We start from the raw sequence: 25,450 nt of genomic DNA, 5'->3' as shown, positions 1-25,450 counted from the left end.
CTTACAATTTCCCACAGATAACATAAACCTATTTGGATATTTTCAGCTAATTGCTTTCCCAACCTTTATCAGTTCTTCAAACTAAAATGGCTCAATAATTGATTGGATCCTGATCTCCCATCCTAACAATTTCTCTCAATTCAAAACACTTCCAGCCTCTATTTGTGATCACCACCCCATTTGTACAACTAGGCTTATTTCATATTAATGTAGACAACACATCTACAAAACAGTACAGAACATATCCAGCTTTGACCAGCAGGCCTTTACAAATTTAGTAAACCCCATCAATTGGTCCTTCCTTAAATAATTACCACTAGATGATACAGTTGAACAATTTAATTCTACATTCCTAACCACTTTAGGTGGTTTAGCTCCCACCAGAAGGAAAAGAGTCAAAACCAGCTATACTGTATATACTAGATCACTCATGCAAAAAAGAGACAAGACGTGCACAATTTATCTAAAACATAAGCCTCACAAGAATTTACATAATTTCAAAGCACTGTGTAACCTTGTAAAGAAACAGGTTAATTTAGACAAAAAAAACAATTCTATGCAAAGCCACAAAATCAGGACAAATCCATTCAGAAAACCTGGCACACTATCAAAACAATCCTAAACCAAGGAAGTCAGTCCTCCCCCCAACCATACTGTGATAGTACTTCCCCAGACATAGCAACTCAATTTAACTCTTACTTCATTGATAGCATAGCTTCCCTCACTAACAAATTCCCTCCATCTCCCTCTACCCCGTCTCCTGTCACTCCACATTTTCCCTGCAACCAGCTTCTACTTCCTTCATCAAAAACGTCCTCTGCAAGTTCAAGCCATATTCCCCCTCTGCAGACAATCTTCCTAACGACTACCTAAAAATGGCTGCTGACTCAATTGCCTACCCAGTATTAATAATCATTAATAGATCCATCAAGGAGTCTTATGTCCCCTCCCTGTGGAAAAAATCCTTCATTCCTCCTCTCCACAAAGGTGGTACCTCCACAGAAATCTCTAGCTATAGGCAATTTGCTATTCTTTCACCACTATCAAAAATTCTAGGAAAATGTATCCATAAACAACTTCTTCAATACCTTCCTGACAATAATTTTCTCTCTCCCACCCAACATGGATTCAGACCAGCACACAGCACTATCACTTCTCTACTATCCTTTACTAACTCTATCAGCAAAGCTTGTGACTCAGGAAACTTTGTCTCTTCTCTGTTCTTAGATCTATCCAAAGCCTTTGATACTGTCTCCAACCCCCAACTCTTATTCCAACTATCTCTTCTGGGCTTAACCAAAACATCCTTACAATGGTTCACTAGCTATCTCTCTAACAGATATCATTCTGTCAAATGGAACTCTGACTTCTCTCCTTACTTACCTGTTAGCACTGGGGTTCCCCAAAGCTCAATACTAGGCCTACTTCTCTTCAACATTTTTATTAACCATCTTAATACTGCCAGCAAACAAGCCACCCTAATTCAATATGCTGATGACTCTACATTAGTCTGCTCTGTCAGGGCTCTCTCTCTTGTACAGAGTTTAATGCAAGAAACATTCAATTCCATTGAGTCTTGGCTCACCAACAACCATTTAGTACTTATCCCAAAAGAAATTACACTTCTACTATATTTACCAAAACAGTTTTCTCTAGATATCTCTATTTTTTCTATTACATCTCTGAACAATACTTCAAGTGATGTGGCTTCAAATGCAAAACTGTTAGGACCAACTATTGATAACAATCTTAACTTTGATCTACATATCAGCAATATCATAAAAAACTAATAAAAAATTTCCACTAGTAATACAAATACCACCTTGAGTCATCCTTGAAAATAGGTCTCTAGCCTAGCAGGACTATTAAAGTCATCAAAGGATAGATAAATAAATAAATTTTGACAACAGATGTAATAGCATCAAGGAAGATGGTGAGGAGGAACAACATCAGTATGAGAGAGACTGGTATGCACAATATGAAACAATGCTATTGACAAGGCAACATGTAGTATTCAACTATATATCATGATTCATGTGTGCTAACAGCACAAAGGTAAGCATGATGCCCATTTTGTATCTGTTGTTATTATATTTAAAAGACAGGGTATGCTAACATGTGCTTGTCCTGAATACTTGTGGTATTAAATATATCCAGCAGTTATAACACATGTGGCATAACTGTAATCAATTTTCTATTTAAAGGGTGCAAAGAACACATGTATTAAATGAATATAGTCTGCAGAAACTACAGATGTGCACCACAAGGACATTGCAGATGACCATGATGTGTAGCTGCATATGCCTCATGAGCTGGTCTACCATCTGAATGCTCTCTACCAATGAAAGGGCCAGCATTTGCATTAAGGGAAGTCTGTCGACTTATAGGAATATCTTTGTTACCTCTTACTGAGTATGAGATGAAGGTTCGAAGTGTGTATTCTTGATCAACATCCTGATAACCAGCAACAGTGCGAAATGCAAGTGAACAAAATGAGACCAAGTAGACTAGATACTATGTACTACCCAGTACCTATTACCCTTGTCTTCTAAAGAAGCAGGACTTCAAGTTTCCTTCAGATTACCACATCTGTCACCTCTGAACTGTGCAAAGCAAAGCTGTCAGCTCATCTGATTGCTACCATATAGTTCATGATCAGTCAAGTGATGTATTCATGTAGTCTCTGATCATCTGCTAAAGCACCCCTTTATGGTCAACATGTTGTCTTTCAACTGACCAGGCTCATACTAGAATGCACCAACATGCATACAAGCAAAGGTGTTTCCTATAGCCTGCCATATAGATTTTTAGAACCATGAACCTTCCTATATAATGGGTACACTTAGGTAGTAGAATGTTTAGATGTCATTTAAAACTCCAAGCCCAAATGTGTAGGGGAAGCACCAAGGGCAGTAAGGTTGATGACAGCCCAGGGACACCAGGTCCTCTTCTCTTTCTGTTAAGGAGATATCTGTGACATGGAGATGGCCGGCCAACACCATATGAACTTCACACCCAACCACCTTCATCCCAAGGACTGTCTTTCCAGAAGTGCTCCCTATGCTCATATTTTGCATCCCTTCACTGGATTGCCAGGCCAGGCCAGGCATTACATTATGCACTTTCCACATTATAATGTATATACAAGTCAATGGTATGAAAACATTTCTGATATGGATAGAATTTTCAAAAATATATGCATGGGGCAAAATATTCAAAACAGTACATGATAATAATTAGCAGGGCATGCTCTAAATCTCTATAAAGGCCTATATATGAGTAACAGCATGCCATGATGCAGACAGTTACCACTTAAACTCAGATATTGTTCTTCCAAACTACATCATTCACAGGCATCCACACCAGAACAGTAATACAAAAGACAAATTTCTTGAGGAACAATATAATACACTTTACTCTGCAGAATTCGGAAATGTATGCTGTGGGTTCTCCAAGTATCACAGTTTTTGCTTCCCTTTCAATTAAGCTACTGATTAAATTATATTCAGTGATGGAAGTAGCAACAAGGTGTTTAACTCTGCCTTATGTCGCTAGCTGGGATGAGCATGAGACAACAGTAATGTTCTAATTCAAACTTTCTTATCAAAACATGAGGTTAGCATTGTGCAGAAGCAATTTTCAATAGTCTGTACTCAAGTTGAGCAAGAATAATTCTTTGAATGATTGCATCCTTGTAGTATCTCCTAAGCTGAGATTGGAAATGATCCATATGGATCAATGCTATACCACTATTAATAAAGTGAAATAAATAAAAATAAACCAGTTGCAAAATTACTGATTATTGGTATACTGAGTTTGAATTGCCTTACATTTACTCATGCAGTTTCTCCTACAGATATATTATTTCTGATGTCTAGTAGGCTACTACTGTAGTTTATGAATCGTTGTCTTCATTCTTTGTGCTTTTGGCTTATGTAATATATGAAAAAATGGTCAGTGGACCAGTTCACTTAGCCTGTTTTCCCAGCTGAAGTTGTAGTATATGGATACAGTTGTAGAAATGGAAAATCAAGTATAGCACTTTTAGATATTTCATTAAGTTAGAAACTGTTTATTTCATTTCATTCTTTAGTCATTAATAACAGGGTAAAATGACTTGTAACATCACGGCCGTTTTTAGCCTTGTCTTCAGTCATAAAAAAGCGAGGAGTACAAGTCAACAAAACTGTGTGTGATTGGGGGTAAAAGAGCAACATAGTTATACTTCTTGTGAAATATGTGCAGACTATATAGGAGCCCTGCTTACCTTAACAATCTCATTATGAAACATCTGGACTGCTCCGTGAAGAGGAGATAGCTGGTATCTGTTTAATATGTTTGGATCAGCACCATTGTCCAGTAGCATTTTAACACTTTCCACCTGATTTTTTTCAACAGCCCAATGAAGAGGTGTATTCCCATTTAAGTCTGACATGTTAAGAACTGGAAAGAAAACGTGCATCATTTAAAACTCACTACATGTTCTTTGAAAATAATTGCATAACACACTGTTGTTAAAGGAGTACCACAATTTACTTCCAAAACATGCAAAAACAATGTGTTATAGCAACCAAAACGTAAATACTTTCATGAATCTACTATCATAGTTATTTCTGTCATATAAAAGTCATGAGCCAGTATTGCTGACATATCCAGTCAGATAATCAAATACTGTAATGAACAACAATTCTCAACAAGCCTTTCCTCTGTGGAATTACTAAAATATAGTATAGCTTCTGTTCATTCACTGCTGCTTGTGAGAATGTAGCTAACAACTGCAAAAAAAAAAAAAAAAAAAAAAAAAAACAACAGTCTTGGCAAGTTTGTGACAGTTCACATAGTGAAAATGTCTGTAAAAAATGTACATTTTAAGTGCACGGAAGCATGAAGGCAGCAAATATATTATGTGAAAAGCTTGACAAACTTCTTAATAATCCACTGTCAACTAGTTTGAATATGAATAACAATTTTCTGTATGTTTACAGACAGCCTATCAAAGAAAGCCTGGATGGAAAAACTGAAATAGGATGAGACTAGAAATCAAGGATATGGAGAAGTTATCCAGTAGTGTTAGATGATGAATAAAGATGAAAAAGAAATAAAGCAGCAAACACCATGAAAGCAGAAAAATATAAGCATAGGTGTTATGGTAAGGATATGTGTATGACCAGTGGGAAGCTGTGAAAGAAAAGTAAGAAGAATAAATAGTAAAAGGAAAAGTTAAGCAGCAGCTAACATTGGGTAAGACAGCGATTCAGGTTGCAGCCTGCAATAGGTCCCCAATCATGTCCCAAGACTCACACTCCACATTGCAAAGCACCCTGGAGAATATCAGGGTCCAACCTTTCAGTCTCATACTAGGCGAATTCAACTATCCCTCCATTAACTGGGAAAACTATTCATGTACCAATACACTTGTCCAATGTTTCCTGGAGTTCATTAATTCCAATGCCCTTGACCAGCTCGTTCTTACCCCCACTAGAGGTAGTAAGATCCTTGACCTGGTCATTACTAAAAAGAGTGACCATTGCTCTACACCAATAGTCAGCTCCTCTGTGGTTAAATCTGACCACAAACTAATCACCTTGGAAATCCACATCCCTCCCACACCCCCTCCTCCGCAAAGGTAACCACCATAAAAAACTTCTCCAAAGCTAACTTTGGGCTCCTAAAAACAAAGGTGGCTAACTTCACGGCACCCATGCAAATGGAGAATAACTGCATGACCACCAAATCATACACCAATGCACTGTACGAACACATACACAAATGCATGGATCTCGCCATACCCTAGAACCAAGATGCTCTCCTCCAAAAAAAAAAAAAAAAAAAGAAGCCAATCTAGTGGTCCCCTGCCATAAATAAACTCTACAACAGAAGGAGGAAACTGATGCAGAATAAGGCGAAGTCCCAAGACTGGAAAAACTCCCTTATCAGCCTCAACAAGAAGTTGAGATCCCTCATCAAATCCTCTAAAGCTAGCTATGAAAACAGAATTGCAGCAGATAGTAAACACAACAACAAGACCTTCTATAGTTATGTAAAGAATCTCCATGGCAATACCCAGATTTGCTCAGTGCTACTGCACAATGGTACCTCCTATACTGAGCCAACAGATATTGCCAATATACTGTCCGACAGATTCAGTGCCAGCTTTACCCATCTCCCCCCCAAAGGACTAATCACAATACCAGTTGATTGCCAGGCACCCAGTATTACTGCTGCACAGGTTAAAACAGCACTGTCCAAGGCCAAGAATACAGCTTCTATGGGACATGACAATATCCCTGGCTGTGTTCTACATGAACTACAGAGTGAATTGGCACCTCACCTGTGTACCCTGTTCAATAACAGCCTCACCTCAGTCTTTGTCCCTACCGAATGGTGCACTGCTACAGTCATCCCTCTCCACAAAGGAGGAGCAACTACAGACCCATGGAATTATTGCCCCATTAGTCTGATGTGTCTGATATGCAAAGCTATGGAACACATTATCATGGACCTAATAAACAAGGATATAGAGAATCTCAAAACTCTGGATCCCACACAGTTTGGTTTTGTGAAGGATTCATGATGCCTGCTCAACTTGGTCGACTTCATTGAGTCAGTCACCACAGCTGTTTAATGAAGGCAACGTGGTTCATACAGCCTACCATTATCTGGCCAAGGCCTTTGATACCATTCCCCACTCAGTAATCATAGAAAGACTTACTAAACTAAGCATCAACCCCTATATCACTAGGTGGGTTTCAAACTGGTTCACAGATAGAACCCACAATGTGAAAGTAGCTGACTCCAAGTCAGACTGCTGACTAGTCACAAGTGGAGTCCCACAGGGTTCAGTCTTGGGTCCCCTACTTTTTGGTATCTACTTCTCTGAAGTCCAGGCCAACATGAAGGGACTCTGGCTGACAAAGTTTGCAGACGATTGCAAGTTGGGAGCTATTATTAACTCTCCAAGTTATGTTGACATCCTACAGAATGGCCTCACTGAGACCAATGACTGGTGTCAGAACTGTGGCATTAAACTCAATGCCAAAAAATGTGTCATCATCCCCTTTGGGAAAAAAACACTTCCCATGAATTATCACATTGATGGTAGTCCACTGAACAGAGAAGTCATTATAGGAGATCTGGGAACACAGGTTGACAGCAACTTCTCTTTTGACCACCACACTGTCACTGTGGTCAGAAAGTCCTTCTATGTGACACATCTCATTATTAAGGGTTTTTCATCCAGGAAGAAAGAGGTCATTATCTCCCTCTACTCTTCCCTCATTAGGCCAATCATCAAGTGCAATGCCCCATTTGGCATGTAGCTCACTAGACACCTGCAACAACTGGAGAGGCCACAAAAGTACCTCACTAAGAGGATCCTAGACCTTAAACACTTGTCCTATATGGACAGACTCAAAAAACTTCAACTATTCTCTGTCTCATATCGCCTACTTAGAGGCGATCGCTGCTTGACTTACAAAGTCATGTCTGACCCAGCTCTGTTAGAAATGCTACATCTAAAGAAATTCCAATCCCTCTGCACCACAACCACACACTCCAGAGACCTCAACCTCATTACCACAATCAACAGAACATACTGGAGGGACAGATTCATAACCAAGAGACTGCCCATGCTATGTAATAGACTTCCCATACATGTCAAACAGAGCACCTCGCTGACCCTCTTCAAGAGAAATATTGATGAGTGGATAGGAAATAGAAAATTCACACCGGGGATAACTACAATGGCTCTACTCGACAGAGGTACTGGGAACATAGGTTGGGTGGCACAATGCCAGGGTAATCCTATGGCTAGTCTTGTAAAGGCCCCAGGGCCATTAGCCTAGTACACAACTATGAAGCAAAAACTAAGGAGAGAATATACAGGTTTATTATAGAAACAGGACTTGGCAGGTAAACAGAAAAAAAAAAAACAAGCACGAGAGGAAAATAAAAATAAGGCAAGTTTACTTTGTTTTTAATCTCATTCTGGTCATCTTCATCCCCCTAAGCCTAAACTTTTTTCCATTTTGCCTTTACCTTTTAGGAAACCAGTGACCTTATACATTTGACAGTCCCCCCCCAAAAAAACTGAAAAGTGCTCTCCTGGGCAGCCTTCCAGTGGATTGTACTGCAATGGCTTTTATTATATCATTGACAGGACACAAATTTACTTTAAAAGTGAATGTAGGTGCCTCTTTCATGGTGAATGTGCTCCTAAACTTTTACACCTATATACTACTTTGTACTTTACAAGTATTGACAAAATAGCTGAATCTAGCATCATAGCCCTCACTAAGCCAGGGGTAACATCTGCATACAACCCTTTCATAGCCCCCCTCATTCATTCAGACTAACAGACTTCCCTACAGTGACTCCCTTCCATGTTTCTTATAGTTTGTGACCCTATTCCTCAGAAGCGTATTTGGACCCAGGGCTTATAATTCCCTAACAAAAGGATACTTTAGACCCTCTATCTTATTACTAGGCTTTTCCCTTGGGCTTTCACAAACTAGTCCATGAAATTTTTATTTGATTTTTAAAAGCAAGTGAACATAATTTCTTTAATTTGTATTTATTGTAAAGCCATCCTATACTATTTTCCTGTATTCATGACTTACCTGGTTAGTGTGTAAACTGATACTGAACTTTCTGTGAGCTCATTTCTGCTATCACTTTGCTAGCTCCAGGTGCTGCCTGCTCCATTCAGCCTCACTGCACTCAGGCTCACTCCACTCCTCTACCTTACCCCCATTCCCACCCACCCCAGGAATGAGTTCTTTTATTCTTACATAGGCTGCTCCCCATCTCCCTATCCTCCAATCAGCACTCCACCTACAATTTCAATCTCACTTCATCAATTAGCTCATCAAGTCTCATTTCTGACTCTTCTACATAAGAGTTTCTTTACTTTATCTACAATCTATCACCCCTGACCTTAACTACAATATACTTTCTTTACTATTCCTCTAATAAAACCTATTATCTATCTCTCCCTGTCCTGATATTTCTGTTAGTCCTAGCCCTTTATACCACCTCCTCACAATCATACCATCTTACAAACAACCCTTCCCCTACCTTGCCAGTAATTGAGGGCCTGCATCATGACAAACCCACTGTTCACATCTCCCCATACCCTTTCAACACCTCCCCTTCTCTACTATTCTCTCTTATATATTTTAAACCCACAGCTCTGCTACTACACTATATCTATATGTCAGTCTGTTTTCAAAACTAAGATGTCTTACCCCCCATCCCCTTACCCATATTAAACTTCAATGTGATATCCATCCTAATCCAGGCCCAACCCTCACCACATTCTCTACCCCCCCAAATCCACATTGTGACACCTCCCATAAATCCACACCTTTCTCCTATCTGCCACTGAAAAAAGTAACTCTGACCTTCTCATCATTAACGTCAACCTCAGAAGCTTCATAGCAGGCCAAATTTAGTGGGATGTGGCTTACCACATTTGCACATGACTGAAAGCTAGGTGCTGTCATCAATTCCCCTAGCGATGTGGACATCCTCCAAGATGGTCTCACCCAGACAAATGACTAGTGCCAGAAACATGGCCTTAAAATGAATGCCAAAAAATGCATAATCATTCCTTCCTTTTGGGGAGAATGATGTCCCCAGAAATTATTACATTGATAATAAGGCACTAAGCATGCAATCAGAGGAACTTGGGAACCCTGGTTGATAGCAAACTGACATTTGAGCACCATATTGCCTCCGTTGTATGGAAAGCTTTCTACATGGCCCACCTCATTAGTAAGGGTATCTCATCTAGGGACAAGGTGGTCATAATATCCCTTTATTCTTCCCTTATAAGACCGATTATTGAATACAATGTCCTTTTTGGTATGTACCTCACAAAGCACATGCAGCAACTGGAGAGACCACACAGATTCCTCATGCAGAGAATCTAGGGCTTCAAACATCTACCCTAAACAGATAGGCTAAAAGTCCTGTCCCTCTACTCAGTCTCCTACAGACTCCTCAGTGGTGACCTCTGTCTGGCACACAAAGCAATCTTAGACCCCACCCTGATGGGACTGCTGCATATCTGCAAGTCAAGCTCCACTCAAGTAACCTGCATGCGTGACCTCAACCTGGTCTGTGATATCAATAGGACTTGTTGGCGAGACAGATTTATGTCCCAGAGACTCCCCCTTTTGGGAATAGACTCCCTCTCTATGTAAAGTACCTCACTAACCCTTTTTAAGTGCGACCTGGATAACTGGATGGGGAACAGAAAATACACCCCTGGGATTCCACCTATGTCCCTGTTGGACAGCGGCATAGTGTGCTGACTTGTTGGAACATGGGCTAAATTCTTGGATAGGCTTGTAAGGGCCTCAGTGCCAATATCCTAGTAGCTTCCAATGATCCTATGATCCTATGATAAACAACGTACATGTATTTCATGCTGCTATTGCCCTTTACTCCCCTGGTATAGCTGTCATTACTGAAACATAGCTTAAGCCTCATATTAAATCTGAAGAATTTCTTTCCAATGGTTATAACATCCTCAGAACTGATAGAGCATCTAGACATGATGTTGGGATTGTCATTTTTGTTTAAAGACAATCTTAAATTGGCACAACTTAACTCTACTCCACTTTATATCCCGAACTCAGAAGTTTCAGTAGCATGCCTACATATGAATAATCATAAGTCCTTTATCTTTATAGCGATCTACCTGCCCCCTGCTAATAACCTCCAACATATTGAAAACATCCTTGAATGGGCCTCTACCAACTTCAGCCATTAAACTATTATTTTTGGAGATTTTAACCTTGACTGGACTACCTGCTGTTCTAACCCCCCTAATAACTTCATAAACATGTGCAATTTCTGTCAATAAATTAACCACCCCACACACATCGACAAACATACCAACAAGCAATCCATTCTTGACTGGATTTTAACAAACAAATCCAATATTAGCTAGGATGCTGGGTGTCACTAAGTGATCACTTCCCTGCCTACTTAATTAGAAAAGATACACAAAATTCCTGTAACATTTCATTTTGCTACATTCACAATAAAAAACACCTTTCTCCTACCTTATTTAATACTCTTCTTCAACAATATGACTGGGCACCTCTAAACACTCTTTAATTGAACTATGCAGTGCAATACTTCAATAGTGCTTTCCTACAAATACTTAAGGATCTAGCCCCAATTAAAAAAAAAAATTTGTACCAAATCCAAACAGCTTCCCTGGTTGTCAAAAGACACAATTATTCTACTAAAACAAAGGGACAGAGCCTGGTATATATTTTAGAATAATAGAAGTAAACAAAATCACATTACCTACCAACAACTTCAAAATCAAACGGAAAATACTAATTAAACAAGACAAAAAAAACTTCCAAACAAGTCAGCTAAAATACCAAAAAATTCCCAAAAGACTCTGGCAAACAATCATCCTTCTTCTCAACCCAGGAAAGCCCACTACTTCAGCCCCAACTCTGACCAACCCAAATGATTGCCATGCAATTTAACTCCCATTTTATTAACTCAGTAAACTCTCTACTAAATAGAACCTCTAATACACCTCTGTCCAGACCTCAAACCTCCAAAAACAATTCTACCTTCCTCTATCTCAAACCTATCCGAACAAGTGATGTTAAAATCTCCTTTCTAAATTAAAACCTTGAACACTCACTGCAGACCAGCTACAAGTAGCTGTTACTTCCATCGATTACCCTATATCTATTCTCATTAACCATTCTATCTCTGAACAGTACGTACCACTCCACTGGAAAATATCTCAACTCACACCCTTACATAAAGACGGTCCCTCTACTGATGTATCCAGCTACAGACCCATAGCTATTTTGTCGCAACTTGCCAAAATCTTAGAAAATTGTATATACAAACAGATAAGACCACTTTCTGTCAAATACTCTATTATCTAATACAAACATGGCCTTTGACCTAGGCATAGCACCAGTACAGCTCTAATACCATAAATCAACTCAAAAGCAGAAAACAACTAGTCTCTGCTAACTTCCTAGATATGTCAAAAACATTTGACACTGTATCTCATCAAATACTTCCCAATAAACTGGCTTTCTACCACTGCAGCTCTAAAGCCCTAAGCTGGTTTCATGACTACCTGTTAGATAGGAAACAAGCCACTTTATGGGACAATAGCCTCTCCCTCCAGGTCCCTATATGTGTGTAGGAGTCGCACAAGGATCTATCCTTGGCCCACCTTTATTCACAATTTTTACCAATGACCTAAACTCCTCAACAAATGTAGCCTCAATCATATAATATGCTGATGATGCTTCCCTAATCTGCTCTGCTCCCTCTATCAAGGAACTCCAAGAAAAAAACTCAGGCAGCCCTTCACAATATAGAAAACTACTTAGCCCATCAACTTATACTTAACCCAAATAAAACCAAGCTTATGGTCTTCTATAATATCTCAACAACAAAAAAACACCTATCTCTATTTCTTCCTCCAATGGCACAAAAATCGAACTTGTTGAACATACAAAACTTCTTAGTGTCACAAGTGATAGTGGACTTAAGTTTGACAAACACCTTGCACTAACAATTAAAAAGGTTCATGTCAAACTGGGTGCTCTCTATAGGGCTAAATCATATCTTACTGACCATGCCAAACTCGCACCACCCAGAACCCATCTCTTATCTTCCCTGCTTTACTGTTCACAACTATTTACCAATCTTCACAAATCAGAACTGAATAGCCATGAATCTTTGCCACTAATCTGTTTCAAAGAACTCACCACTACACTGCCCTTCTCCAGTTGAACTGGTTAGAGCTCCCTTGCCTGCTTATTCTAACTCAGTTACTAACTGCCTACACAGTCTTATACAAACCTGACAACTGTCCAGCTCTATCTGACCTCGTCCAACCCTACACTAATCTAAAATCTCTTAGGTCTGCTGATGAAGTATTGCTGAAGGTTAACAAAACCCAAAACTCTCACATCATCTCCTTATACTCACATATCATTGCCAAACACTGAAAGTCTCTACCTCAACATATTCTCTCCATCAATGATACACTTTCACCTAAACAGTCCCTAAAGGAATATTTTACCAGAAATAGGCTTTGCTCATGTTCTCCACCAGGCTAACTAATTTATCCCCTTACTGTTTAACTTCCTTCTTTACACCATCCATTGTCAATATTCCTTGGCAAATGAACCTTCTTAGCTTCAGTTTGTGATATTTTTATCCTGAAAAGAAATATATATATATATATATATATATATATATATATATATATATATATATATATATATATATAGTTTTGTTTTGTGTATGACTAGTATAAGCTTATTGTACAACCATTGTTATATGTCTTTTAGATACAATGCCAAGGAACTTGCAGTTGAACTCCTATTGTAATTGTCATATGTACAAATGTATAATTATGTAATCTTCTTTGGAACTTTTTTTACCAGGTCTCTGCTGAAAACAGGCTTCTGGCCCAGTTGGAGACTACCCAGTTATCAAATGTAAATAAATAAATAAAATAATAAAGTTGCATGGAGTTTAACTTAACATGGCAGGAGAAAGTCAAGTCATTTGTAATTACTGCATACGTACAGAAAAGAAGCATAAGGGAGAAACGCAGGAAGCCTGTGGAGGGTGTGAGCACATGGCAATACAAGCATAGGAGGAAAGTATGGGTGTGTGTATGGGAAAATCAAGCAAAGGAGGAAGGAATGGGTGCATGTGCAAGAAAAAGAGAGCATAGGAGGATGGTCTGGGTGTATGCACAGGGGAAAACAAGCATGGCAAGGAGTGAGTGTGTGCACAGAAAGAAACAAGCATTAGAGGAAGAAAATGGCGTATACACAGGCGAAAATCAAGTATGAGGGGGGAAACTAGACTGGATGTATACAAAGGGAAAGAGAAAAGTGACATGTGATCCAGACTGGATGTGTACACATGGAAAAGGAGGCACGAGTAGAAAATGACATATGATCTGAAGTGGATCTGTTAACAGGGAATAACAAGAATAACAGGAAAAAGAAGGCAGCCTGGAGTGACTACATACATTGGAAAAAACAAGCACTGCTGGAAAATGGCAAGTTATCTGAAGCTGATGTGTACACATAGAAAAGCAGACATGACAGCACAAATGCAAGCAGCATGGAGTGGGCATGTACGCAGTGAAAAGAAAGCATCAAATGAGAAAAGGCAAACGGCTTAGACTGGATGGGTACACAGGGAAAAACAAACATGAGTGGAATAATGCAAGCATCCTGAAGTAGGGGTGTGCACAAGGAAGCAAAATGAATAGCATCCTTTTTTCATCTATTTATTCAATCAATAGAATATCTTGTTTGGAGATACAACAGTTATGTCTTTGGTGTTTGAAGATAATGTTGTCTTAGATGGAAACGATTGTGATCTCCAGCTTACATTGTCATCTCAACCTCAAGTGATTGCCATCTCCAGTTTGCACCAATGTGATCCATTGATGAGCCTGAAGAGATCAGAATGAAAACAAACACCACTAAGTCACAGATTATGCCCCCACCTCCCCCAAAAAAGTTGCTTGTTGTGATCAGGAGAGGTGGAATTAGATACTTCAGGTGGAGATGTTAAAGGGCCTTGTTCACAAGTAAGGGGAGATGGGACTGGGAGATGGACCAATGGGTTAGTTCAGAAGCAATAATGCCATGGGTATGGCCAAATATATACTACGTATGTTCTAATGTACAGTTTGGAAGAACAGTTTATTTATTCCCTAAAATGAGATGAGCTAGAATTTTTAAAAATTATACATTTATCATGGCTTATGATTAAATATTTTGTTAAATGGATGTTATTATTATTATTTGTTTGTTTATTTTTGTTTGATGCACACTACACTTGTAGAGGAGCGAGGATATATCGTGGAAGTAAATTTGCAATTTCAAAAATCCTAGTTATTCCTCTCAGTATTACAAACAATGTGGCAGGTTGTGTTGGATAACTGATAGATGAGTCAAGTGATAAAGTTGGCATTGTGCAGGTCATTTGATGTCTCCAACCTGATCTTTAGACATGACCTTTGTGTAGTTATTAAAAAGATGGGATCAAAGACACAACAACTGTAGTGGTAATCCTTTGCAAAGTAGATGGGTTCAGTTCTCTTTACAGAAGCTGTGTTGCCCAGGAGGACCTTAGAGTATGGCCACTGCTCCTCCATGTTGAAAGGAGTCAGCTGAGGTGGTTTAAGCACCTTGTGAGTATGCCACTAGGTACTTTCCATGGGAGGTCTACTAGGTGCAACACAGTGAAAAGACTGTGGGACACATTGGAAGAATTATAATCTGCAGTTTACTTGAAAATGTCTGGAGATATCACAGGGTGAGCTGGAAGCTACTGCTGGGGACAGGAAATTCTGGCCTTCCCTGTTCAGCTTGGGGACACCATGACCCTCGGTAGTACAAGTGGTTTAAAAAGTGATGATGAGATACTGCTTCTATGTTAGTAATTAGTGACTGGGGATGGACAAAACACAAAATGCAGAAAACAAGCACATAAAAATGGGTCTTTGGACCTGGTGTATTTTTTTTTAATAAACTTTATTAAAACAAAAGGTAAACATACATCAGCTATAGGTAACAATTAAACTTCAACAATACCAAAAACATGTTTCAGGGAATATGAATGCAGCCATCAAGCCTAAACATTGTCAGTGATATGTATTAAGATATAGTAAAGAAGTGAAGCAGAAAGAGACACACTAGAACATAAGAGGCTATCATTTATATTAAGGGTCTTAGATGTTATTTTCAGCACAATGTGACACCAATTTAAACAATATAGAGGTTGCACCCTGTTTCAACTATCCTGTTAGCTTTCATGATCAATCAGTTCTAACCAACTAATGACAGAGGGAGTATCATATCTACTATTCCAAAGAGTTCATTTTTGGTAAATTGATTACCTCCTAATTTTTTTGAGGCTCATGCATCTCAAACTCTCTAACTTCTTGTATTACAGACCAGAACTCACTAAAGTTTGGGACATTTTTCTTCTTCCAGGATCTCATTATAATCTTTTTCCTTACCATCATAATCAAATTCTGTTGGATCTGGCCACAGAGTCACATCCCTGAGCATAACTCCAGTTCTAAGAGAAATAAATAAGAAGTAAGTTCAATGACCCCTGGCCAAATAGTACCCCAGATCTCCTGAATAAATAATTTCAAAGCTTCCAACTCAGAGCAATCCCAAAACATAATGCACCAATAGTCTACTGGCCCTTAGTCAAAGCTCCAACATACAGTGGAAACTGCAGGAAATATTTGAGAAAATTTAACATGTGTATAGGAATATGTAAAGAGATACTACCCCCTTCACAAATAATCCAATAATGCAAGATTTTATTTGCATATCTAGGGAACAAAGTTGCTCATGACTATGTTTCTTATGGAACTGCCTGTTACAACTCATGTTGCCAAATCCTCTTACATTTATTAGTGAAGGAGGCCTTCATCCTAGTAAGATTTTATATATCCTGCAGATTACCCATTTAAGCATCATTTGTGAGGTACATGTATCTACCTTCTATAATACCCAGAGATGACAATCAGTTTTGGGGACAGTTCCCATCTCTGTAGGCATATGGCTTTGTCGATTTCTGCTAAATCACCAGTCTGAGCGCAAGAAAGACCAATGTTGTACTTTATTCTCTGTAAACAATTGTTTCCAATATGAATTGCCAAGGATATGTTCTTAATGCAATTAGAATTCTGTTATATTGACAGCCACAGTCTTATATAACTCACAGGACACATATTTTCTATCCAGCATTCTGAGTAAGTAAAAGAAAAGCTTGTTATTATTTTTGAGAATAATTCACAACAATATATTTCTGTCTTTGTCATTTTACACAATAAGGCCTTACTAAAAGAGGGGAACCCTTGCATTTGACCCAACAATATAGCTTTCCAGACAGCAGAGTACTGTGGTGACATCAGCCTTTGTAACAATTTACATCTGGTTGCTTTCTCATCTATAGCTTCAGATCTGGAAGATAGAGGCTACCCATTTCTCTCAACCAAGAAAGAAAATCTCTGGAGTATCTGGGTTTATGCCATGCCACAAAAAATTGAGACAACAGTTTGATAAGTACACAAGTTTCCCTATTAGCATATGATGTAGACTTTGAGAGATGTAAATGACAAGCAGGAAGATAAATCACTTAATAGTATAAATCCTCTGTTGAAAGTGTAAATCGAGATCTGTCCAAGTCTGAAGGTAGATGTAAACCTTAGGGATTATGAAATCATAAGTCTCAGAAACTAATTTCACCAGCCTTGGAGCATAATTAACCCCTAAGTATTTCATCGTCTGGGGAATCCATGAATGAAAATCCATGCATAATGTCCAATGAGGGTAAATAATTTACCTTGATTATTTGTATTTTAGTCTCACTGATTTTGTAGTCTGAGATTTCACTAAATGATACCAGGGTCTTAAAAATTGACTTCCATGTCTCTTCAGAGATTACAATATAAAGCAAAAAATGATTTGCAAATAGGGATAGGCTTATGTATTTGTCTTCCAGTAATGACAGTTTCTTATTTTACTAGCTACCAGCTTCATTTGTAAAGCATAGAAAAGAGGAGAATGTGAGCATTCCTGTCTTGTTCCCCACCCCAAAAATTTACTTGGTAAACATAGAGCCGATATCAACCCTTATCTTAGCCTCTTCATAAAGCTGCCAGATCTATAAGATAACCTCCCCTAGGAAACATAACTGAGACATCATCAAAATAAATATGACCAGTTCACCTGTCAATGGCCTTTTTTGCATCTAAAGTTGCTAACACTTCCTTCTTTTCAAGTCACTGTGCATCCTCAATAATGAATTATGCCTTTAAGAGGTTATCAAATGTGGTGTGACCCAGAACAAATTATATCTGAGCAAACTGCATTAACTATTACTAAGTAATAGAGTTATCTTGTTCAGTAATTTAGAACTAAATAATTTATAGTCATGATTTAATGTAGATATAAACTGATACGAAGTAACTCAGGTCTTTGCCAGACTTTAATATGACTGAGACTATGGCAGCCCTTCAAGAGTTGGCAGTGTGTTTGGAGGATAATATACAATAAGAAAGTTGGGTGAATTTCTCAATAAAGATATTTTGTGCCAGCTGATAAATCAGCAAGGTTGACCAGTCCAGTCCTGAGTCTTACCTTTAGCCATACTCCTAAGTCCATGTTGGATCTCATCCACTGTGATTGAAGCCATCTGTGCCAATGGGAAAGTTAGGTTCTCAAGATATTGTAGTCTGTTTGCTTATGAATTGACCTATTTATAAATGCTTTAATAATATTTCTCATTTTTAGGATAATGTAACTACTTTCCTATTCTCCAGGCTAAATATCCTGTTTGGAGATCATTCTGCCTCCTGCTACCTTAACCTTAATGCTAAATACATCAGATTAGCAGCAGATAAGTCAAAATTCTTTAGTTTAAATACATTCTTAGCAAATTCAATCTTATACTGAAGATGTTTATTGTGTGCTTTTCTATTTGTCCAAAGATTATTCTTGCCATCTGTATGCTTAAGACTATCTCATCCTTCACTTTTTGTATATCCGTGAAGATTTTTAATCTCTGCCTTGAACTAAGCCTTGCCTCAGATTCCCATTCACATAGCTTATGTGTGAGCTTGCTCTTTATCTCATCCCATTTGTAAAAAGGAAAATAAGTTTTTCTCCAAAATACTCACCGTTCACTTGTTAAACGTATGCCGATCCATTGTCTTTAAGTCTTTCCCTTACAGAGAGACAGATTCACTCTACAGGATTCTCCATCCATATAAGTGTGGGTATATAAACAATACATCATATGGCCATGACCATAAATAAGAACAGGGTAAGTTCTCAGTGAAACAGACATGTAAGTCTGCTCTACATTAATAAATATTTTATCAGTTCTGGAAAAAGTTTTATATTTGCAAACAAAATAACCATCTGCATATATCTACAAGTTCCATTAGAGGCATGGAATTCTTTAAGAATTTACCAAAGACTGGAATATGTAGGGCTCTAAGGCCAGTACACATTTTTGTCTGTAACAACACCATATCCCACCTGCCCATATGGCAAAGCCATTTCAGTATAACAGCTAATCCTTCACGATTCTGGGAATCTTGTTACAAAGTGCCTGGCAAAATATATGCCACAGCAGTCATTACTGGGAGCCCTCACAGGATCCTAATAATAATAAATATGTTTCTCCTGTCTATGTAAGATTTCATATTCTATGGTGAATTTTATTAATACAAACCAAGAACCAAAAAATTCCAAAACTCAAAAGACAGAATGCACAAAGTGATGAGATCACACCGTAAAAGTCCACACTTTAATAACCAGACACTAAGCACTCGGGTCAAATACATTGACTTCATCAGATTCTGGTCAAAAAGTACACAACCACCAACATTTAAAGTCCCCCCTTCCAGTCATATGATATCCAACCAATAAAAAACTGCTTCTAATTAACTAATTACAAAATAATTACAGAATTACATTTTTAATTTTTAATCAATTAAATAAACTATCCTGAAAATATTAAACCATAAAAACATGTCAATACATTTTGTAAGAACTCAAATGTGATAAGACATAAGTCTCAGAGTACTGGCAGTAGAAATACATTCATTCAGGCCAGGAAAAACAATGGCCCTCAATTTAAGTTGCCACAAAGTTTCTCTTTTCTCAATCAAATCTTCCCATGGCCCACCTCTTACATGTTTTGATAACAGTATCTGTTCCAAAAAAGGTAGATACATGCTCTGGATGTTTTTCTATGTGTTTGAAAAGGGAATTATTTTTGTCTTTTCTTCTAATTTCAGCTATATGTTCATATATTCACTCCCTAAATTTACACTGGGTCTTCCCACCGTAAAACCATGGGTATTGCTGACAGTTAGCTAAATAGATTATCCCCCTAGAATTACAGGTACAATGAAACAAAGTACACATATTCACACCATTAACCTTAATTTTCTCCTTAACTGAAAAGTATTTACATTGACTACAAAAAACACATCTAAATGTACCTCTCTTTTATTTATTTTATTTTTATTTTTTATTTAACATTTATTGACCGGGAAAGTCCGACTAGGTTCCACAGATCCTGTTTTCAGTGGAGGCCCTGGGAGAAATGCTCCAAATGCTCCTTTTAGTGGTAAATGTCAAATTCTCTTCAACACCTTCTAACAGGTTTTTCAAAGATCTGTCTTTCCTATAAACAATAATTGTTTTTCCCCCCTATGATTTGATGAATACCATCAAAACAGCTAAAAATCTCCCATTTTTTTCTAAGCATCCTAAAAATAATGTCATGGTCTCTTGTGTAGGTGATATCTTAATTGTGTGGTTTGTTAATCTGTTCACTTACACATATTTGTATCTGTGTTTTACATAATAAGGGGGTCAGTTCATCACTTTTGCATTTATTTAATACTTCCTACTTCACCTCAGCTCTTCGTGCATTCTGTCTTTTGAACTGCAATGATGTTGTAACCTCCCTTCTACCTTCTCTGTCTTCACTTCCCTTCTCCTATCACTCTGGAAGGATGAGAAGCTCATTCACTTGTATAGTTTGTTATCTAACTTTAAATATCCTTCAGTGGCTAGGTGAGTCTCACAGTGTAAACAATCTCTGGATTAAATAATAACTTTATAAATCTTCCTTATAGTAACATCATGGGGAACACAATTTACATTCCAACTAAGCAAGCTAATTATTGTTATATCTCCAAAATAGTATTACACATAAGGAAGCATGCTAAACTGACACAGACACTGTAATTAAAGTTGGGAGTACAATCGCATTTCATCCTGACAGAGAAAAAGTCATAAACAAGAAATGTAATACCTTTGCATTCCTTCCATCTATATAATTACTTTGGAGTATAACTATTTTTTACAAAATATCAGATTGTCCCTTTGTAAACTGTAAAATAAAAAAAAAATTCCAAAAATAGGACCATATTCATTAGACACTAATTATATGCAACAGAAAAGTCATTCTTCCTAGGAGACATTACATATATAGTTATGTGGAGGCAGAACAGTGTTTCACTGCCAATATGGGGGCAAAGGCAGGAATTCTATTCCAAATATTGTTCAATCGTATCCCCCTGACCTAATTCAAATAACAAGCAATATTAGTCCTTCTTTTACCAATAAGTCATAGTGATAATTTGATTGGTCCCCCAGTTCAACATTACCTCCATCAAAATGTCCAAATAAGTCTTCCCTTCCTGGTAGAAAACAAACTGTTTTAATAATATCTTATGACTAGAATATTAGAGCCCAATTTACAATGCTAAATTAATATTTCCCTGCTGTGATGGAATACTCATAAAGTTTATAGAAAAAAGGTCAAGCATGCTGGACCATTCCACTGTCATTTGATAAATGAAAGGAAGTGCTACAGTAACCTGTCCTAAAAGAACTTTACTTTGAGTTGAATCATACATTGTCAGCAATAAACAAGGGGCAATATGCTCTAATGTGGCCCTATACTATGTAACAGCTCAAGTCAGTGAAGCAACATTCAGATCTGTGCAAAATCAAACAGGGATTATCAAGCAGTCTTTAATTAGAGGAAAGAATCATACCATCTTTCATGCTTAATTATTTGGTGGTCAAAGTAGCTGCTGAAGCTACTGTTTCTGCATTCTTTTCAACTGCATTCCTATGGTCTTCCGTTCTTTTTCAAAATAGTGGATATGGTGTCTGTTTTGTACTGTTTAAATGAGAGGCCAATGAGGTCCTTACCCTACCTCTGCATATATCAGATCCAAGCTCCCACTATTTCATTGCTAAAAGTCTGTGGGAGTTTACTTGCCTCTCTTCTGGTGAATACATGGTAGTAAGGTGAGTAGGGAGAAAAAACGTTTAAATGAGAGGGATACTTTAGCTTAAAGCATAGGGCATGCTCTCTGCTGAAAATTTCTTCTTCCACATCATGTAGAGGAATGGATCTGTTGATAACAGAATTATTCCTAAATTTAGAAAGGAGCAAGAGAACCTTGTACACTTGTGTGGGGTAGAGGAAAACCGAAACATTGCCAACTTTTTTACCATCTTAACCAGAAGTTCCATGGGGTATGTTTAAAATAATAAAATAGCGTGTGTGTGTGTGTGTGTGTGTGTGTGTGTGTGTGTGTGTGTGTGTGTGTGTGTGTGTGTGTGTGTGTGTGTGTGTGTGTGCAACAGAGAGAGATACGTGTACTTTAAGCAATTCATTATCCATTCCTAAAAGGATAGATGGTAGTTTAGTGCAGAGGCTAAGGTTAAGAGCTTTTAATGAGTTTCACGATACAGTAAATTTTCTAGAATTCATTCAATTTGCTTACTGCTCAACTCTGAGCAAGTCACTTAACCAAACAGTGCTCTAAAGATTATTGTCGAGTGGGTTTAATCTTTTAGCAAAAAAACTACAAAGGAGTAAAAATTATAGTAATAATTTATTTCTAATTGGGACCTAGACTGCACTTATGTTATATACCTTTGGAACATAGAAATTTGACTTTTCCAGTGTATACAGTTGGAAAGGAAATTTGAAGAAGAAAATAAGAGGATAATATAAGAAATTTGGAGGTGACTAAATACATTTGAAGCTGTTTTATCAAATTAAACAAATATAAATACAAATACAAATAGTAATAAAACAAGGAAATGGATGGCATTCAAGTGTTCCACTTTTATCTGCCCTTATCCAGTGCCACTAATGCCACATATGTTAAGTATTCAGAAATGTAAAACAGAAGTTTAGTGTTACTGCATGCCACTAATACAGGAATGAAAGGGTAACAGTACAGGAGATTCACGAGTTACATCTGTAAAAGGCTGAGATACTCAGATCATGAGCACAGGAGCAAAACTAATGAGGCAGACAGACTTAAGAACAACAGAGAATAATCAGAAGAGAAGAGGAAGACATATAGCAAATCCAGACCTCCATCTTCTCTTGATAAAGCTATTGCATGTCAGCATTTGTAGAAAGTCAGCTTGGGAAGGATAACCATATCACCAAACAAGGCCTTCAGGGAAGGACAAATATAATCAGGCTGAATACAAAGACCATTTAGGACATATTTACAGGGACGCAACTACCACAAGGACACAAGTGAGGTAACAAACACGAGAGAAAAAAGAAAGTAATTTTCTGAGCATCTGCTTTAGATAGTGGCAGTTGTTGTTTTGAAGTGGGCTGTGAGAGACCAGCCTGACAATAACAACAGTTTTCATGAAGGTGGAAGAGTAATGCCAGGCAATACCCTACACTGACATGAAGCAGATGAGTAAGGATGAAATCTACATTACAGGAAGTCTGTATGCAGCTTATATCATCAGGTTATCATGGTGGCAGTAAACTGCACAAAACAAAATACATTAGGGGAAGACAGCAGCAGGCTTAGTACATTTACAGTGCTGCAGCACTTCCGCACATGAGAAATGGATAGACCATCGCCCATACCTTCAGTCCTTAACTATGAACCTATAAATTCTACTCTGCATGGCAGCTGCAGAGGTTGTTGGGTTGTGTAGGGGAGTTACTGGAAGATAGGAGTTTTGTTCTGCAACTGTAAAAATATCTAGATTGCAGCAGTTGAATTATGCCATTGTATGCATTCTTATATTTTCAGCTTCTGTTAAGCAGTGAGTTACAAGAAAGCGTTATATAGCTTTCAAAACTGCACTATCGACCAAACATTGATAAAAAAACAAGGAAAGCTGGAAGAATTACAGTTTTCTGCCAGTGCCTAAGTATCTGTTTGTAAGCATTTTGAGAGGGCACAAAAGTTTAAGTTAAACAGTCTCAAGGATAGGTAGCTAACCAAAACTTGTTCCTAGAATATTAGGCAGTGATCCACTCATGTATCACTTGGAGGAAAGCCAGTCCTCAAATACCCAATGGAAATGTAGCAGAACAGCATATTTCCTGATCAGTGATTTTCTCAGCTACAAGTGTACCACCTCATACCACTATATTCTCATGCGCAGGAGTTATCAATGAAACACTGAATTGTTTAATAGAGTAAATTGTCCTCATTATCGCTAATATTAGGATCAGTGACCATATTACTTATTATACCAGTAACTGTGCACTTTAGTGATTTTTCTGTATTCACTTGCTCATTCTCACTTTATTTATACATATACTACCAATGGCACTGGCAGATTTATTAGCAACAGTTAATGTGTTGGACTTTCTCAAAGATAATACTCTGTCTGTCTCCATCTGAACAGGACCTAGGTATTGCAAATCTTCCAGGCTTAAAAGCAATTTTATAGAGTGGTCAAGTTATAATGTTTGCCAACAGTGTTTATAGCATTGTGTAAAGTAATAAATATGGTAAAACTTCATATAGTGGCTGAAAGCAACTCACATACCTTGGTATATACAGACTGTTGGGATTTAAAATGTAATAATAGTGTGTAAATTTCTGGTAATGGCATTGGTGGCATACATTTTACTTTCAGTGTGCTCCCCAATGAAATTTGGAAAAGGTGGTAAAGTTCATTTTTCACAGACTCTCAAGTTCACCAGCATGCCGTTTATAATTTGTAAAAGTTATCTGTTTATAAACCAAGGCAGTGACTGTGGCATTCAAAGAGCCACTAGAAACATTTCTGTAATTGTCTTCACAAGCAGCACGTGTGAGTATCAGGGTAAGGGCCTTGGAAGAATACAAGCAGGACAGAAACAGGTCAAGGAAGTTTACTTCAATGAGAGCTCTAAAAGCATTCATACTGTGATCTTACATCTGCAAGAATATATGTGTCCATTAACAAAAAAAAAACAAAAAAAAACAAGAAATTGGTGAGCCCTTGAGTGACTATTTTGACATGTGTACCCAGCTAGAGCAGGAGAACCTCCAGCTGAGGACTTGGTGAGAGGAAGTGGAAGCAAGATAGAATCAGATGGAGGAGAAGTTGTCCAAGTTAGAAGGTAAAGCGGGATGAAAAAATTCTGAGATTCCTCAACTTGTCAGAGATGAGATAGTGGATCGATTGTGTTACTTTTTTACAGAGGGCTCTCTCAGAAAGGACAGGTCTTGTGGAAGCAAATATTTAATCGGAAAGGGTGCATCAGATGAGCAACTGCAGCAGTAAAGGGCTGAACTATTCAGATCAGAAGCACACAAACTAGACAAAAGAGGTAGGCTGATGTAGGTAACTGTAAAGGTTCATCATTCAGTAAATTCCAGAGACTGGCTGCAGTCTGCTTTGAGACCTGCAGGCTGAAGAAAGAAGAAAGAAGATGTAGAAGTAATTAAAAGTAGAAAGCATACATTTTGGGGAAAAATATAATTAATGTGCTACTATGAGAAAGAAAAGGAAGAAATTTCCACCTGTGAGAAAGATGTGTAAAGAAAAAGGACTGATTATTTTTGTTAGTATACCCTGCCTATTTA

The 25,450-nt window shown here is 37.9% G+C and overlaps 1 protein-coding gene across 1 annotated transcript in view; it reads right to left on the bottom strand.

The window, feature by feature from the left end:
• The window catches only part of LOC122797757 (transient receptor potential cation channel subfamily A member 1-like), a 1,751,748-nt gene extending 1,733,524 nt beyond the window's left edge, over positions 1–18,224 (bottom strand). Inside the window, exons 1-3 of the mRNA XM_044066281.1 lie at positions 18,201–18,224; positions 4,673–4,775; positions 4,268–4,443 (exon numbers count right to left, since the gene is read on the bottom strand). Coding sequence (XP_043922216.1) covers positions 4,268–4,443; positions 4,673–4,775; positions 18,201–18,224 — 303 coding nt within the window. The remainder of the gene's footprint in view (positions 1–4,267; positions 4,444–4,672; positions 4,776–18,200) is intronic.
• Positions 18,225–25,450: the final 7,226 nt, after the last annotated feature.

Source organism: Protopterus annectens, chromosome 3.part1 (assembly GCF_019279795.1).
Source record: "Protopterus annectens isolate FY-2018-M chromosome 3.part1, PAN1.0, whole genome shotgun sequence".
Taxonomy (NCBI): Eukaryota; Metazoa; Chordata; order Ceratodontiformes; family Protopteridae; genus Protopterus; species Protopterus annectens.
This window is presented reverse-complemented; position numbering and strand designations above follow the sequence as displayed.